This window comes from Zonotrichia albicollis, chromosome 3, assembly GCF_047830755.1.
Source record: "Zonotrichia albicollis isolate bZonAlb1 chromosome 3, bZonAlb1.hap1, whole genome shotgun sequence".
Lineage (NCBI taxonomy): Eukaryota > Metazoa > Chordata > Aves > Passeriformes > Passerellidae > Zonotrichia > Zonotrichia albicollis.
In genome coordinates, this window is record NC_133821.1 from 13262723 (window position 1) to 13281173 (window position 18451).

The 18451-nt window shown below is 44.1% G+C and overlaps 1 protein-coding gene across 1 annotated transcript in view; it reads right to left on the reverse strand.

The window, feature by feature from the left end:
• The window catches only part of XRN2 (5'-3' exoribonuclease 2), a 32305-nt gene that overhangs the window by 13141 nt on the left and 713 nt on the right, over positions 1-18451 (reverse strand). The window contains exons 2-25 of the mRNA XM_005486778.4: positions 14914-15041; positions 14718-14829; positions 14334-14445; positions 13535-13593; positions 13366-13455; positions 12297-12369; positions 12154-12204; positions 11839-11996; positions 11375-11449; positions 11108-11241; positions 10964-11021; positions 10772-10879; positions 10294-10338; positions 9868-9999; positions 8750-8868; positions 6514-6649; positions 4317-4424; positions 4141-4230; positions 3577-3649; positions 2714-2797; positions 2027-2124; positions 1870-1949; positions 686-742; positions 56-124 (exon numbers count right to left, since the gene is read on the reverse strand). Of these exons, the coding sequence (XP_005486835.1) occupies positions 56-124; positions 686-742; positions 1870-1949; positions 2027-2124; positions 2714-2797; positions 3577-3649; positions 4141-4230; positions 4317-4424; positions 6514-6649; positions 8750-8868; positions 9868-9999; positions 10294-10338; positions 10772-10879; positions 10964-11021; positions 11108-11241; positions 11375-11449; positions 11839-11996; positions 12154-12204; positions 12297-12369; positions 13366-13455; positions 13535-13593; positions 14334-14445; positions 14718-14829; positions 14914-15041 (2249 nt within the window). The remainder of the gene's footprint in view (positions 1-55; positions 125-685; positions 743-1869; positions 1950-2026; positions 2125-2713; positions 2798-3576; positions 3650-4140; positions 4231-4316; positions 4425-6513; positions 6650-8749; positions 8869-9867; positions 10000-10293; positions 10339-10771; positions 10880-10963; positions 11022-11107; positions 11242-11374; positions 11450-11838; positions 11997-12153; positions 12205-12296; positions 12370-13365; positions 13456-13534; positions 13594-14333; positions 14446-14717; positions 14830-14913; positions 15042-18451) is intronic.

An 18451-nucleotide genomic window follows, 5' to 3' on the forward strand; every position in this document is an offset into this window, starting at 1 on the left:
ACTCAGATGGATAAATCAGAATTGAATGATTTGAAAGCTGACAGCTGACACTTACTTTGCCCCAGGTAACACTGTAGCCTTGAAAATAAAGTCTTCAGCAAATTGTGGATCTTTGAATGAGATGCTAGAAGAAAATATTTGAGGATTAGGCTCATTGCATAATGGAGACAAAGTGAAACAGCAGTCACTGCTTTATGACCAAGAAAGCTATAAACACACAGATAAGCAAAACAATTTCACTCTTCCAGATGGAATTCATGTTTTCCAGGACTAAGAAAGAATGAGGGTACAAGGAAAGAAAATAATGGTTCCCTGGAAAATTCAGCCTGAAGAGCAATGCCCTGACTGCACATACCACCTCCAAAGACAGGAGGAAAAATCCTTGTGACAGAGAAACGGGGACCAGCACAGAACAATTCCAGCCTCCTGACAGTGGTAGATGGAAAAGCCAAACCCTTCCTTTAACTGATCACCCACAGGAACTACATCCCCATTTAGGACATCCTTCCTACTGTGCCCTAACAGAGTGTAACTCAGCATTTATTACTTCTCTGCACAGCTGTTGCTCTGGTTGAACCAAGCTGTACCTCTCTGGAGATAAAAATGATGCAGCTCACAAGTGATTTTCAGTGTTTTGGGTGCTGCACTTTGCACACCCTTGTGTGAAAGCCCACAGTTTACTGACCTGACGGCAGAGTTCTGTGTCAGATCCCTCAGCATGGGAACAGGAGACTGCACCACCCTGGTGAAGAGAAAAACCTCTGTCAAAACACCACCAATCACATTTCTCACCATCTGCTGCTCTGCCAACTAAGCCTGCAAAGCATTCCTTTCAAAGTTAACCTGCCTTTCCTCTAAACCAAGTACTTCTATAAGCACTGGAGTGACTGAATCCTTATTTCTTAATGCCACCTCTTTTGCAGCAGATGTGTGGGGATTCTCTAGGGTCTGTCTAGGGAAATCAAGGCTGGAGGAGGTTTCTTGTTCCTGTTCTGTCCAAGAACAACTCTAACTTGGTGGTATTCTTCTCAACCCTGACAAGAATGGAGAAATGTCTATTAGAGTATACATTTCTGTCCAACCAAGCCAGTGTTTGTGCACTTAATGCAAACAAGGCACTGAACACCTACTTTTGTCTCTGAGCACAGTCAGAGAAATAAATGTGCATCCTACAAGGAGAAGATTACACTGATCATTCCTCAGACTGGATGCACTCTCAAAAAAACTAAAAGTATAAATATTCTTAGTTTGTGTAGCTGGGAACAGCCCTGATTTTAGTGCTGCACACTAAATGGAAAAAACCAAAATATATCTAAGCCAAAATATATCTAAGCTATCACTATCTGGATTTTTCTCAGATGTAATGCAGATTAGCATATCAAAAGCAGAGTTTTGGGGTTTTTAGGCAATGTGCACTAATGGGATATCAGATCAGCCCACATTAACATCCACACAAAAGCAGAGAAGCCAAAACATGACCCTACTGAACCAGGCCAGCGAGCACTACCACTTTTATTACTCAGGCCTTGTTTACCTCAAAACAATAACTAAACACATAAAAATCAGCCTTCCACAGGCAAAATGACAAACAAACAAAGCGTCCTCAGCAAATAAACAAATGCATTACAACATTTTAAAAATATCTGAGGCTGCTTTAAAAGCCAAGTTGAGAGGTTAAAAAACAGGACCACAGAATGCAAATTTCACTGAGCTGGAGGAAACACAGGCTTGCTCTGAACCCTCAGACCTACACACGTGGCTTTGTCTGGAGCTTTAATTTACTCCTTGGGGGCACACAACCATTTCTGCTGCCCTAAGAGCAGGAGGGGCCCTCTAGCAGCAAGAACCCTCCCCAAAGGCCACACTCACTGATCGGGCAGGACGGCGTTGTCGTTCAGGGTGAGCTTTCCCTGGATGCCGTGGCACAGCTCCGGTGGGATGTCCACTGCCTAGGGAGGAAGGTTTCAGCTGCAGCACCTCAGAGCTCCCATCTCATCCTTTCCCCTGAGCAACAAGAGCAACCTACCTCCGTGTTCTTGGTCTTGTACTGCTCCACGATGAAGTCACAGAGGGGATGGTGCTTCCCGACAAAGAGGACATCACCGCCAAGGCTGTTCCTCCTGGCTGGAGAAATGATGGGAATGGGGCAAGAGTTCAGGGGAAACAGGGAAGGAAGGAAGGAATGCAGCAAAGCAGCAAGGCTGTCCTGGTGACACCTCCACAAAAGCCAAGTTTCAATGTGATTTAGGAGAAAGCTCTGAGAACATAGGAAAGACAATGTCCCCTGAGAGCAGGATGTGTCTGGTCCCAAGGACAGCTGGCAGGCAGTAAAATAATGGGAATCTTGTGTTCAGTGGAAGAATGCTGAATTTACAATAGAGTAACACTGCAGATACAGACAGAATTGATAAAAAACAACCCCAAACCCCACACAGCTCCACATTTTACCCACAAGAACCAGATGTTATTTCTGTACAACAGGGAAACAAACATTAGCCTTTATAAGCTGAACAAGTGTTACAAAACAAATCCACTGAGGATCACTCTGATTACCAGCAGCACCCCTGAGGAAGAGTCTGTCATAAACTCAACCCAACCAAACATTCAGGACACCTTCTTCATTCATTTACGGTGAATTTCATAGGTGGCAACAAAATACCCCAATTCTTTAGCCCAACACCCCAATTCCTTAGCCCAACACCCCAATTCTTACTCTCTTCAGGAGTGAGGTCAGGGTACACTTTCTCCAGGGCAGCTCTGAGGCGTCGCTCATCCACAAAGGGCAACAACGCCACACCTAGCAAAACCAAAACAGTTTCCTCCCATATGTTGAAAAAACCCGGAATATCCCCAAAAAAAGACACCAGCATGGCAAGCTCTGATAAGATTCCTTAGCAAAGAAACAGCCAGAACAGTGTGAATCTGAAGGAATCACGTTTTTGCTTCAGAAGTCAGATCCTTCTGTGGCTTTATTCAAACAAAACCTGTTGCACTCAAACTGAAAACCTAAAATTTTAATTGCAGTGTAAATTACACCCATCCACAAAATCTGGCAGACCTTGGAAATTAACATTCTCTAAAGAAAGGAAAAGTTGCATAAATGCTGTAGCTCTTTTTCAATTTTTTGTATGCTCCAAAATATTTCTATACTCCCCAAAGTATTTCTGGCACAGTACTAATGAGCCACTGATTGTGCAGAACAAGATCCATTAATTAAATGCAAAGGAGACAAAAGACAATTACACACTGAGGCTGATAAAAAGAGAAGAATGATTACTCTAGTTCAGGATAAATGAACAAATCTAGAATGACTGCTGAAATTACCAATAATCATTGCCAATCCAAAACCAGTTACTGATTCATAATTTGCTCTTCATACTAATTTCTTTACAAAAATACACCTGCTGTAAAATACTTGTCCCCACAACAAGTAACACAAGTTACCTTTGTGCAGCGTTTCTCACTAAGATAATTTTCCAATTTCTTTCTATTTTTTACAGGTTTTTAAGACTAATGTCTTAAAAACCTGTAAAATTAAAAAATTAAAAATTAAAAAAAGGAGAGTTGAAGTTTCACCTTGCCAAGCATACTTCTTCCCATTCAAATCAATAGCAAAGTCTTCAGGGTAGAAGTCAATGATGCTTGATTCCTGGAATTGGAAAAACAAAAATCACCCTTAAAGTCAACTTTAACACGGGTTCAGAATGTCATGTGGTGCCAAACAGAAAGGTCTTTGCTAACAGAAACAGCTTTCATTAAAAGTCATTTAAATACAAAGTGAGGATGGGCACTTGCACTACTCAGAGATTTAAAATTAGAAATTATGGAGGAGAGAAAAATTAGGATAAGGAGGAGAGCTAATCAGGGTAAGTTAAGTTATCTGGTTCCCAACTAAGTTTTGGAAGATTTCTGGAAAAAACTAAACCATCTGAAGTGTAAGAGAACTGGGAAATAACATCTGAATTCCAAGAAATCACTTTTAAGGATTTTGAAAAAGTCCTTGCAATCTTCCAAAACCTTTCCCTCCTGGTCTGCAGCATTTCTCTGCCTGAAGAGAGAAGCAGCAGGTCTCCCTCACACCAGTGCAAGATGACCTGAGCTTTCAGAGACAGGAATAAATAAATAAAGAGGGATTCTCACTGGGTCTGTCATGAGTTTCCTCCACGTGGGCGGCAGGAAGTTTCCGCTGGCGGCCGGGAACACCCCCATGAGCTGCTCCAGAGGCTTGAACTGTTGAGAACACACAAGCAGGTGTGAGACTCTTGGAATGAGAGGGCAGATGAGCAGTGAATGAGCTGATAAATCAGGAGCCCTACCGGTTTGGAGCCCTTCTCAAAGTCTGAGGGCATGTCTGCAATGCCCTCGAAGTCCGAGGCAAAGGGAGCGTAGTGGAAAGGGTAATACCAGTTCCAGGATGCACAGCCCTGGTGGGAGACACAAAAATCAGCAAATGAAAATCATGCAGCCCAGTCACCAAACATGACAATGTGGCAGAGAGCAGTTTACACTCCTGTTTTCCACAGCAAAATCCCAAAGCTAACTTGGGGAGGAGGTATGGGAGCAGAGACCCCAGCACGCCCTGCTGGGTGTGCAAATGTGAACAGTATTTGCTGCAGTGCTGAGAAGCATTCTGGTTTTCACTGGCGCTCCTCTCTCCAGCACCAGCACTGCTGCACACTTGGAGGAGCACTTTGCTCTTCCCCTCTCCTTCTCCCGCCTTGAGCAGTGGGGAATACAAAGTGTCTCCTCAGAAGGGAGAGAATCAAGCAAACTCAAAACCACCAGAAAACTGTGCACCTCCTAAAGGAAACGTGGCTCCAGAGGGTCTAAGTCAAGCTTTCACCTCCTCAGCTATTTTTCTTAGCAGCACCACTTGAAACAAAAGCCCACTACTATTCTGACTTCCAGTTCTGAATGATTAAATGTCAACAAGGCTCCTCCAGTGATATTTTTGGTATACAAGTACAGCACCTGTAATTATTCTCTGCAGTCCTTTGGACAGACTTGGAATGTTTCAAAAGCCAGGTGGATTGCAGTCATTCTCCTTTCTTTTTTTCCCTTTTTCCTCCCACCTCTCCAAACAGATGTTCCCTCTAGTGGGACATGCCCTGCATTCTTAGTTTTCTGCAGGAACAGAAAGGCATGCAATATATTCTGGCACAAGTTTTATGGACAGCCAGCAGTGGTTATTGGAGTCAATTTTTATTACGGTGAGAAGAAAAAAAGCCAAACAAAGATCCTCAAGCCAACCTATTTTGAAGTTCCCCTTGCCCAACAGCTTCCTAACCTCATTTCCATATCAGCAGGGAGTGATTTTCCAGCTGCTCCATCCCCATACAACAGACTGGAACGGTCTTGTGCTCTTGTACCACTGAAGGGGACACTTTTACCCACAGCTCACCTGAAGGCTCATTTCCACCCCTGGAGGCTGGTGGCCACATAGAGTTGTGGGAAAATACCCTGTCATGATTAAAAAACCACAGTTTCCTTGTGCCCAGGATCCTGATAATTCCCACCTATAAAGGCGTCCAGGTGACATCTGTCCTTCACAAAAGGAGATCATGTACACAAGGGTGGGGGAAACAGCTTCCCTGCAAACGAGCTGCACCAGAGCTTGCAAACCCTAAACTTGATGATTTTCATCCCCCATAACAGATGAGCCAGAGCTCAAACTCAGGGAATGGTTAGAGCAGGAGGGAAGGGGACACATTCCCATTTTGTTCTAAGGGGGCGAGTGAAAAAACCTATTGGGAACTGCATTTTGTAGGCACCTGAGGTATCTGCCATGCCTGTGCTCCCAGCTGGACAGGTGGCAGCCACTGAGGAAAAATACAAAGTTTTAAGAACACAGCCCTGTGTGGAAGCTCCAAATTCCTGCTGGGACAGGACAAACTCCCTGGGTTGGAGCACACTGTGCTCCCAGGTCACACAGCCAGTCTAACTGACTTTGCCTTCAGGGCACAAAGCTCCTCATTAACCATCAGTCACCATGGCCCACTAATCTCTGGCCAATCTGACATCTCAATTATCAAAAGATTTAAATCTGATACAGATTACTTCAATCACAACACACTTCATGGAGCAGCATTACAATCTACAGAGGAGACTGACAACTCTGTCCCTTGCAAATTCTTACTGGCATTTCAAGGGCTTTCCTCTTTGTTCTCTCATTTAGGCACCTGCAGTGTCATTATTTGTGGGAAAGAGAAAATAGCAGCGGTTCTTGCTGCACCAAGATGTGAGAACCAGAATCCTGGAATCACTGAGGCTGGAAAAGAGCTCTGAAATGAGAGTCCAACCTGTGACCAATCACCACACTGTCAACCAGATCAGAGCACTGAGTGCCACATCCAGTTGTTCCTTCAGCAGCTCCAGAGATGGTGAAACTGCACTCAAACCCCCAGTGTCAAACAGAATGGGCACACGTTTGCTTTACACCTTCAAAAAAACCCCACAGCTTTTCCAAAACGAGCAACAGACTGAAACAACTTCAGACAAGAAGCTCTGGGGTACCTGATAATAATATCTGAGAACCCAGCAAAGCCCTTCCACGTAGGACTGCACAACCTTGCGGCGGAATTTCTCATCGGACGCGTCCACGTCGAATTTGTTTTTGTAGTAGCGCTGCTTCCAGCCAGTCTCCCACAACCTGCAACACAACCAGGCACAGGCAATGTGTTAACATGAATGGGCACCTCAGCAGATGCACATCTGCAGGTCTGAATTACACTGTAAAACAAAGCCACTTGCTACTTCAGTTGCCATTTATATGCAGTTTAAATGAAAGCAGAAAAAGCCACGCTCAGCAGCAAGAGAATAAAATGTGACTGTTGGCAGAATTGACAGTTTTCCTGCTACCTCAAATATAAAGGCAAGCAAATGCATAACAATTTCTGTTCTGTTCAGACAAGCTGTGATTACCAGAGGCACTTCTGTAGCTCAGCACCCTGTGCGTGCTGCCTCACATCAGTTGAGCTCCCTTTCCCACAGGATTTTCACTCTCTCGGGCCAGAGGTGGACATTGGGAGCACAGGAGCCAACCAGGCCACAGTTCATCCTTCCTTCACACAGCTCCCCCTCATGTCTGTCCACAGATGGGGCAGGGAAAACAAACACTGGCTCCTCTTTCACACACGGGCAGCTGCACCCTTCAGCTCTGCTGTATCATGTCAGCAAAGAACCAAACTGGTTAAACCACATAATCCCTTAATAATGATTTGTTTTCTTACATGGAATTTTATTTCAAACCACTCCAAGAGGTCACCTCAAGCTGACACTGGTCAGATTCTCCCAGAGCCCTAAATCCTGTGTATGGAGCTTTAGGAGAGAGTCACAATCCATTTGTGCTTCCTTACAGGATGCACATCCCTTTGGCTCTGCAAAGAGGATCTTTGCTTCTGTTTTCAGACAGTTGCTCAGGACACTTCCTAAATCCTTCCAAGACAACTCACACTGATGAGCAGGCAGAAAAGCCAAGATGCTTTCAAGACTTCCAGAAAAGCAGGTAAGCAAGAACAGAGCTCCTGGCACTGAAGGCTTGAGGGATAGAGTCAAGAACATCTGCAGGCTCTGAGCTGCCTGGCAGACAGACACTTGCATAAATTAAAAAAAAACCTTTCTGTGAGATAAAACCCATCTGTAGCTGACTGCAACAATTTGTTCTGGTTTCAAAGTCATTCTAAATACAGAATTTATTTTCACAAACAGTGTGGTTGCATCTAGGACATCAATGCAGTTCTTTTTATTTACAATGGCAAGCACAGAATTAATTTCCACTCAGAAAAGGACATGAAAAAATATTCTGAGCTACAAAAGCTTAAAAAACTGTGGCTGAATGTAGCACATCCTTTTCCTTGGCAATACCATGTCAGAACCACTGCTGCTCGTGAATCACCACAGTTCATTCATACTGCTCAAGCTTCTTTTAGCAGCTCTGCTAACACTCAGATGGAGTAATTTAACCTTAAAATTTATGATTTTATATAAAAATATTGCTCGATTGATTAAAAAAAAAATCAGTCTGTTCAGATATAGACACACTGGAAAGAAAATAAGAATGAGAGCATATAACAAGAATTGTGATATTGCTAGAGCTGATGGGCCACGTGTCACAAATACATTGTGATGATTGCGAGCAAAACTCCAAAAGGAAAGAACCCTGAGTCTTAGGCCATGGGCAGACTCCACAGAAAACAAACCCCTGTGGCTGCACTTCTCAGGAACAGCTGTAAAGGCCTTCACCCTCTATGCAAACAGTTTCATTGAAACCCTTGCCCACTGCAGACTCACTGGTGGTTAATTCCCAGAAAATTCCTCTGTCAACCACCCCAGGCTCAGCCCTCCTGGGACAATGCAAGAACTCAGAGCCAAACCAGGGCCTGCTGCAACCCAAAGATGGTGGAGAGCACTGACAGTGCTGCCCACGTGCGGGTTAAACAGCTCCCGGATTCCAGGAGCATTCCGCTCACATAATCAGGGAATGTCTCGCCAAGCTCGGTCTCAGAGGGAGCAGTGGCTGGGAGGCTGCAAACCTGCATGCATACTAATCTGGATACTTAGCTTCAACAGCCAGAGCTCACCCATCTCACTGGAATTTACTGGATATCTTCACCCTCCACGTTAATTACCGCTGGATAAAAAAGATCACAAAAGCATCCGAAGGCAGCGCTGCACTGAGCTAAATGGCATTAATTAGGCTGCATCTATCTCAGCAATTTGCCAACAAAGTGCTACAAAAAAATGGCTTCACCTGATATTATCCTCTGGCTCAGGTTCACTGTCACTGTCCTCAGGTTTCCGCTTAATTCCTCCTCCCAGGGACGGGCTGCTGTCAGGAGTCAGGCTGGTGTTGGGAGATGCTGAAGTTGTCTAGGGTCAGAATTATTAGAGATAAACAGGGGAAGGTTGGTGAGGGGGGAAAGAGGAAGATTTGTTAGGCTTTTAAAAATGAAGTTAAAATTAACAGCTCTGTGATAATCACAAGGCTTCTCTTCAGTTCCAAAAAAACTCCAGGCAAAGGCTGCACAACCCATCATAGTCAAGGGGCAAAAGGGAAAAACATCTCTCTGTTAAAAGGCAGGCATTGATGCATAGAGGCAAAGATGTCACTGGCTTTGAGAAAGAAACAAGTGCAATAAACACAGTAATAATTGATTTAAAAATGCCATTCTGGATATAGTCCAATTTTGGAACACCACTGCAGCTTCTGCTGCAACTTCCTTTTGTGGCACTAGTGAAAAAAACGTGCTTCCAACTCAGAACTGCCAGAAATACTCTGAGCTCCTTCACAGATGGGACTCTTAAACTCCTTTCAAACTGATCTATTTTAATATTAGAGCCTCAAAGAAATGTTTCCTGTTCCATAAAGGAACTAATTTGTGTAACTCATGTGCAAAAAAGTTTTGAGATTAAAAGAGAAGAGCAGCAGAAATTAAACCTTGAAAAAGCACATTGTATTTAGACTTCAGAGACAGAACACACATCTCTGTGATGAAAAAGAACTTTTAATCTGTTCACTGTTTGGATGAAGATTTATACCAAAAAGAAAATATTTGTCATAATTGTTATTTAAAGCTAGCAGGACTTCTAACAGAGCACTTCTTTCCAGTTTTCCCTCCGTAATACCTTGCCCAAAACTTCATCTAAGTTTCTCCCTTCCCCAGGGAAAAGCATCATTCCAAGCAGAAATAAAGAAGACAATTTTATTCAAGCATGCTTAGAAAAATCACTTATTAAAAGCCACTTCCTTGAAGAATCATGTTTGAGGTGCCAGCTTTTCAAGCAAGCTGAACAGAGCAGACAAAAAGGAGTAACATAGGCTTCAATTCTTTCCTTTCTCTGTGCAAATGCCTCTGAACATCCACTCACCGAGTTCTGCCTGTCGTGCATCCTCATCTCAAAGGCAGCTTGTCGAGGGTTACAGATTGCCTGAGGGCTGGATCGATTTCCCAGGGCTTGAGGGGAAAACTGACCACCAGGAATAAAGGAAGGCTGATCCCTCTGCAAGATAAACACAGACAAGGCTGCTGAAAGGGCTGTGTGATCTCCCCAGCACCGGGAGGATGCTCCCTCACAATTTTCAGATTAACATTATGGGGAAATGAATGTACAAAGGCATATTTTTTGAATATGGAGTAGAAAAAAAAATCAACCTAACTTAATTTTTTTAAACTTTGAAATAGTTACATATGAGGCAGAAAACACCATTATTACACCTGCAGTTCCAACATCCAAAAACTAAAGTAGACATTTAAATTCTTGCTAGTTTCTGCAATGGGTAAGGAATTTACTTACCTTCAATCTCTTCCTTTTTTCTTTTTGTCGTCTTTTAAAGTTATCCTAAATGAAGAACAAAGGGAAATAAAGTCAGTCATGGACACAGACTCCTTGGCAAATGATTTCATTACAATCCTCAATTGACCACACCACAAGGTTTTTAGGGAATGCTCTGAGTAAGACATGGGTCAATTCCTGTGTCTGTAAATCCAACAGAAAGGGATGGAATTTTTCTATCCTGCCCTGAAAATCTATAGGGAAAAAAACCAGCTGGGTACCCAAAGCTCCAAAAATTTGCTAAGGATTTAAATGATCTACTAAATTTAGCTGCAGCCTTATTTGAGTGACAGCAGTGTTGAAGTATTCACCAGAGATTATAACAATGAAAATACAAATTCTGGGTATTTTTCTTATTCTCTTAAAGGAGTGTCTCTGGCTAATAGCAAGTGATTAAAACCTAACTCAAAGAATGTCAGAACAACAACAAAGAAATTACATCATCATCTTTCCTCTTTTTGAAAATGCTGTCTTCAACTTCCCCAACAGCCAGCATGATCATCTGGACCCGCTGCAGGTTCACAAACCCACTTTCAGTCAGGTAGCCCTGCGGGTCAGAGAATAACAGAGATGAAAAACAAGCCTGTTTTGTGGCAAAGACCCAGATATTTTTAAAGGAAAAATCTCTCACCCCGGTTTTGTGCACCACGTTTTTATAGATGTTCACCAAGCGATCGATTGCTCCCTCCCTAAACACAAAGCACAGCGTGAGACTCCTGGTAGGGAAAAGCACAGGAGCTGTTCTTGCAGGACAAGAACACAGATGCTCATCTACCTGATCTCCAGGGATGGCAGGTGAGGGAGGAAATCATTCCCCACAAAGAAGCACATGAAGACCCAGTCATCAACGCTCCTTTCAAAATCAAAAGTGAAAGGCAAGCTGGCCATGGTGAGCTCTCTCTCCAAGTACTGCAAAACACACACACAAGCAACAGGAGCTCAGAGAACACTGCAGGGGTTTGGATGGAACTTATAGGGATTGATAGTTTTGGTTGGAATTTATAGGGATTTATAGTTTTGGATGGAATTTTTAGCACCTCACCTCTCGCAGGACACACAGGCGGATGAAGATGAACTCTTGCTCCGAGACCGGCATGGTGTCGGCAAACTGATCGTGCTGAAAAACCAGAAGGGACTCACGTCAGATCCAAGTGAATTCCACAGCTTCTCCAGCCTCACTTGCAAGGTTTGCCTCAAGGGGAGTTGAGAGAGATCCAAAAAGGCTCCCAAGCCCTTGTGCCAAGTGTGTATTGTGCTGCTTTGCACATCTGTTCAGTTACTGATTGATTGTTCTCATTCAGTGGGAAAAACTCCAAACAACAAAACACCACAAGTGAAGATATCAGGTTTGGCATGACACTTTTGTATTTTTACTTCTAAGGGGAAAGCTAGGTATTCCCAGCAACAATTTGTACCATGCTTCAGCTAAAACCAGCAGGAAGAACGATTTGAGAATCTCCTTGTACACTACAGATTAAAAAATCCTAGAAATAGCAAAATTCTTACCTTTCCTTGTTTCTCTCTGGGCAGGCCTTGGCAATCCTTAACCTCATGTCCCATCTGGTTACAGAGAGCACAAGGCTTGGGTTTGTTTGGTTTGAACTCTTCCCTAATGATGGTGAAGTTTGGTTCGTGTGTAGCTAAGCCAAGCATGATCAGATCAGCTACCAAGCAAGGGAGAAGAGTAAAATGTGATTAAGGATAAACATAATCAAGTTTTGGTTTTGTTTTTTTTTTTTAATGTTTAGAAGCAAAGTGGATTCTGCTTCAAGCAAGATATTGATGTGATTACCCAGGAAACACAAGCAAGAGAAAACTCACCATCAGCCCCACACAGACAGTGGTGAGTGTTTGGGTCGTGGTTGGGTTGAGCTGCACAAAAGAAAATTACATTTTGTCAAAGTCATGCTAAGTAAGTTATTACTGAGCTTAACTTAAAATGTCCACATTAATTGGAATTTTACCTCTCTGTCTCCTGATGTAATCCATGATTTTATGCTCCCCTTCACCAGGAGCACTGGCATCTGACAAAATAACCTGAAAAAAAATTGAAATAATGGCAACAATTAATACTGCCACAGGAAAAAAAACAGTAACTTATATACTGAACACAGCATCTGACTTATGAATACTTGAAATTCTAACTTGTGGTTTGAGCTAAAATATTGTGATTTAAGATGAAATTATTTACAAGCAAGGAGCAAGTGAAGAGACTCTCACTTTGCTCTGCCAGTTCCAGGTTGAAGCTGACACTGCTTCAAATTCCACTGAAACGATCACGTCACGTTTGATGTGCCCAATAAATTATCAGGGCAATGAAATGGGCACTCCCAGATTCAGCTCATTGATGCACTGAAACACGATCTCCTCACCCCCTCCTCACCCTGATGAGAATTAGTGTTTACAAAACCCCTGTCTGATGGGGGAATCAAGCAGAGCCAACTGCCCTCTAATTGGAGCACTTGAACAGTCAGCTCGTGGCACACAGCACCCGCAGCTGCATTTCCTGCCTGCACTGCTCCTTGTGTGCAGCACACACAGGGCAGAAATGGAGGAGTGGAGTGGTTGGGCAAGACCAGGGGAGAATCACCCAGCCCAGAAAGGCAAGAAAGCTGGCACTTCTATTTTCACTGCCTGCCATTAGAGGAACAGAGAAATTGAGCCTGCTGAGGAAGCAATTACAAAAAAGAAACAGTGCAAAAGATACAACTACAATGTATCTTGACACTTCCCCCAAAACCAGAAAAAGCATTCCTAAAGCCCTGTCTCCCCATTATGTGAAATTGTCGCTTCCAGCAGCAAAGCTGCTCCTTGTCCTTCAATGAAATCACAGCAAATGGTGCTGGGAGATGGAGTTATCAGCACGGAATGGATCTCTGAAGCCTCAGAGGGACGTGTGTGCTGGCCTGCTGTTAATAACAGCTCACAGCCAGGCCAAAAGACAAATCTGTTAAATTTCTACTCTTCAGTTGGATCTCAGCCCAGCCCAAACATCTCCTTCATCTCCCTCAAGTGTGAAAGTGGGAAACTCACTGTCAGGTTCTTCCAGCCCGGGTCGCTGTTCAAGCGGTCGGCGATGTAATAGCGCAGGCATTTAGCAAGATTGTCCATAAACTCAGTTCCCTACAGAGGGTTGGAAACAAAGGAATTAAACCAACATTCAGCCCCTGGCAATTGCTGGGTACAGGGCCAGGCCACTCACCGGGGTGATGCAGTTGCTGTCAAACCTCTCCTTCACCTCCTCTGGAGGCAGAAAGCCACCTGGAGCAACAGAGAGCAGAGTTACATCCACATGGAACGCTGCCAACATTTCTGCACGGCAAAACCCAGACAGCTCCCCTGGGAATAATTAACTCATTGAAACCAGATTGTTTAATAAATTCCCAAAAAACCAAACCAAACCAACTCTTATCACTGCATTATCTCCGTCCTACAAGGTGCTGCCACATTTACAAACATTGTTACTTCAACAAGGAGATTTCAAAGCCCAGCCAGCAGCAAACACTCTCCTCTCACTCCAGCTGTGTAACCACCACCCTCAAAGTCGCTCTGACTTTTGTTTCCTCATTCAATTTAGAGTTTCCACTGTGAAGTAACTCCCCTTGCTGGCAGCTTATTATCCCTGTAGAGGAGTATTTCCATCTGATCCCTGCTTTTAAGCCTCAATCCTCCTTCCATCAAGCCCTACAAACAGGTACTTCTTTTCCAGAAGGGTTTTGGTTGTTTCTCACTGCATTTATCCCTGCTCTTCTGTTCAATTTATTTTCAAAAGGAATTAAGAGCACTCAACACAAACTCATTTCAGGCAGGAGACTGAAGAAGAAAAGATGACATTTTGTTTTGTCTCAGTTCTTAACTTTGGAAAACACAGATCCAGCCTTCTCCAGGCTTGCTCTCCCCTTCTCCCTGCAATGCACACACAGCCCTTCTCTAAACCTTACTGAGGTGATCAAACAAGGTGATTCTCAAGGAAAAAACCTCTGATAAGGCCACTGCCCTACCTTTGGCCAGAATTTCTTGTCGGATTTTTTGCTTCTCCTCAGCAGCTTCCATGCCCTCCTTTGAGGCTCTGAATCTCCTGGACCGCTGTTGATTCATTTTGGCACGTGGGGCCTAACAAAAGTACAGGAGAGCTTGGGTCACTTTTTGCATCTAGACAATCTCTCCTGTCCAGAGACATGCTTTGGGTCACACGTTATTACAAAGAGTTGACCATCAGATCTAATGGTGGCCAGGTTGGATGGAGCAACCTCTGCTAGTGAAGATGTCCCTGACCATGGGGAAACAGGAGATCTTTAAGGTCCCTTCCAGAACCATTCCATGATTCTGAGTACTGAGGGGAGATGAGGATTTTCCAGCTGGAAACCCAGTGTGTCAATACTCACCACTCCATCTATGGCCATGTAAAGGAGTCTCCTTGGTCTCACAATGTTGAAGATCCTGTCGATATACTCAAAAATCGCCACCATCATCTCATCTTCATTTTTGGGCGCTGGCCTAAAACACAGAGCATCCAATTTAACACTTGAAATGCTGTGAGAGAGATACCGCACCTGCAAAGAGCCAAACAAAGAGCCTTACTTGTCCTCTGGGTGTGTGCAGGGGTGAATGATGCCATTCATGTCCAGGTAGAGGTTGTCGAACTCCACCTCGTTGGGGTTGGGCTTGCTCGTGTCAATGGGGACCTTGACACCATTGCACTCCTTGGCCTGGGGATGCAGTGGGGACAAGGATTGCAGCTGTTAGTGCACAGGCTCATCAAAGTCTGCTTTGGTTTTAATGGCAGCAGAAGAAAAAAATGCACCCACACTAAGTAATAAGTAATTATTATTAAAATCAAGTCCCAGCAGTAAGTACCCACACTACCTGCAGCTGCACTTTTCACTATTTAACAGCACTTCTTTCTACAGCTGCTTTCAACCAGAAAACACAATAATGGGTTATGGAAGAGCTGTTTTTTATTCCTGACAAGAAGTTCTCATATCTCATATTGTTTCTTCATCCTAAATCACCTAGAGCCACCTGTGTGCCTGGACTGCTCCAGCAGTGGATCCTTCAACATTCTCAACAACCACGGTCACTTTCGTTTCCTCACCATAATTTCAGGTTTGTTTTGTTTGGGCCTTTGTTGTCCTTGGGCTTGTGGTTTGGCTTTGTGGTTAGTTTGGTCAAAGGACAATCGGCAACACTGATTCTCCCTTCCATCAGCCACAAGCATAACACACGTGGATTAAAATCCAAGAGCGTGGAAGAGACAGGATCTGAGCAAGGAAAAGCCTCATGATTTTCAGAGGAATTCTGGCTGGAATGGGTTACAACACACTCAAAGGTGGAACAAAGTGTGCTCTTGAACAGCTGGGCTTAAAGCCAAGTTTAAAAATTAATAAAATGAATGGCATGTTCTGAGGTGAAAGCTGCAGTCACAGGAGTGCCTGGGATGGGGAAATCCAGGATACTGCTAGGTATCCCATGACATGGAGCTCAGCAGCTGCTGCTGAGCCAACAACAAGCCCTTCCCAACCTCCTGCCTGCTGACTGCTACTCACTGAGTGAGTTCCCCAAATCTCTGAGGGAGATTCAGAGAGGAAAAAACCCCAAAACTTACAGATTACGCTGTCAACTTTGGACAACTTTCCTGCTTAAAGCAGCAGCAGGACTGGCTAACTTCTTAGCCCCAAAATGAAACCCAAGTTTCATATCATTCATTTCTCAAGTCTGGATGTAGCATTTAGGTTTGGCACAGTTATCCTGAGAGATGCCACCCCCAAGCACCGCTGTTTGCCTCCTCCACTCAGCTCTCCAGACACCAGACACTCAAAATGAGGTGATGTTAGCAGAAACTAAGTGTCAGTGCAAACATTGTACCTTCCTCTGGGCTACCCCCGTGGATTCTCCCTGATCCCCAGCCCTGTGGGATCCGAGCTCAATGGATTCAGGAGGAATCCCAGCTCTGTGAGGCAGAAAAGGAGCCCCCCCTTCACAAGCCCACTGGGGTTCTCACGCAGCAGCCGTGTGCAAGGGAGGCTGAAGTGTGTGGCAGCGATATCTCTTGTGATATAACTAAACTGTTCACTTCTCATCTCCAGCGCCTCTTTTGAAACCATTCAAAACAGATCTTCAAACATGATACTTTAGCTGCAGCTTTATTAATTCCTATCCATTTGATTAAGAATATTCTCTCCTGGATTTTTTTATTATCTTCAAGATCTTCCTCTCATTCTTCCCGCTCAGCTTAAGAAGAAGATTATTTCTTTTTCTTAAATCTGATTAATCTAGCAAGGTAAGAGAACAAGGATCAACTTTTCAATATTTCAAAGAGACAAGCTACCGGGAGATACAAAATTTCTGATTAGAGAGATTTACAGCAATCCTAAAACACACACGGAGCTGATTACATCGTGAGAGAAGCTTAAATTCATCGACAGGAAGACAAACTACAGCTTCTCCCTGCTGTCCTAGTCCACTCTCAGATTTATGACCAGATTTGAATATAAAAAAAATGTTAATGAATGTGATTTATCCGTGTGCTGTCCTGGCTGTAATTGCAACGTGCTCTTGAGTTGGAACAAAGCAACGTGGATGAGGACAGCAAGAGCTGCCACTTCACTTATGGCAAATCCAACTCAAGGAATTTATTGTGTCTTTCCACTTATTTTCATAAATAATTTGGCTGGTACAAGCTCAGTTATTGAAGACTGAAAAAAGAGACACACAATCAGTAAAATCAGGGCTATGCAAACCTTTGTTTTGCCTAAATGTGAGAGCAGCTTTGATTACACAGAGATTAATCTAACATTTACAAATGTGCTGGAAAAGGCAAATCTGCTCTTAGAGACAACTGCCCCAAACTGTTACAGATGTAATTGCTGTTTAAATTGTGGCTGCTTTTTTATCTTAAAGGGTGATTTAGGACAGCCCCTAAATGGAGGGTTCCCAAAGCCCCAGGAGAGGTCACATCCAGGAGTTTGGTGCAGAGTCCAGAAGAGCCAGTGCTGCTGGAGCTCAGCATTAAGGGAAACTGTTAAGCCCTTAAACAACCCCCCTTTTATTCCATAAAAATTCTCAGGCAGATTCTTAGATCTTAATTATCACCCATTAAAAATTCACCTTTTGCAGTGACAGGTAAAATAAACTTCCCACCTTGCTGAGAGGGCCTGAAATCACAGCTGCAATAAAACCACAGCAGCAGCAGCTCACATTTTTAACCAAACCTGTGCTTCACTGCCTGAACCTGCAACACAAAACCACCCTGGAAAAGCACAGAGCTGAACGTCCTGCTGCAGGCAAGGCACACCTGCAGCCCCAACACGGAATTCCAACACTTCACCCTCTTTTCCCTGATCTCCCCCACTGTGCTCCCACTCTTTATCCCCTTCCAGGTGCTTCCCCAAGATGAGCACACCTTGGGAGGAGGAGGAGAGAGGCAGAAGCCCCAGCACATGCCCTGAGCTTTCCAAACCAGCAGACTGCAGCCAGTACAATCAAACAAAACAGAACACAAATTATTATGGGAAAAGCAGCTTGGGAAGCAAGAACTCCAGAGTTTGCCTCCTCAAAAAGGCTCAAATTAGCTTTGGGAGGAGAACTTGTCACACTCAGGGCACAGTAAATCCACCACGGTGCCACTGAAGGGAGATCCCTCCATCCTCCCTGTCCCTCCCACCGCGTCCCATAGGATGGCACAACACCCCCGTGCCTGCAGGGATGTGCCTGAAGGAACCAGATCCAAAAAACCACATAAACAAACATCATTTCAACTGCAATGCTGCCTGGAAAGGCACCTGTGGAATCCCGGGTCAGAGTCTTCACTGAAACCTCCTCCTGCTGCTATGGAAAGCCAGATTTTAGAGGATGTCTTTGGAATAATCAGCTCCGTGTTTGGCCAGGAGATTATCCTGAACCAGAGTTCTAGTTCAGGGGTTTATCCCGAACTAGAAATCACCAGCAATGACACAAAACCCCCCTGAGGCTGCTCTAGGCTAAAGCACAAGCAGAGGCTCGGCAGCTGCACTCGTGTTTCCAGCAAGTCCCGAAGCTTGCTGCGGCTTCTAATTCCCACCCAAAAAAAAAGTTGTGGAAAAGTAGGGGCTGCGAAAAACATTAAAAAACAGCCAAAAGC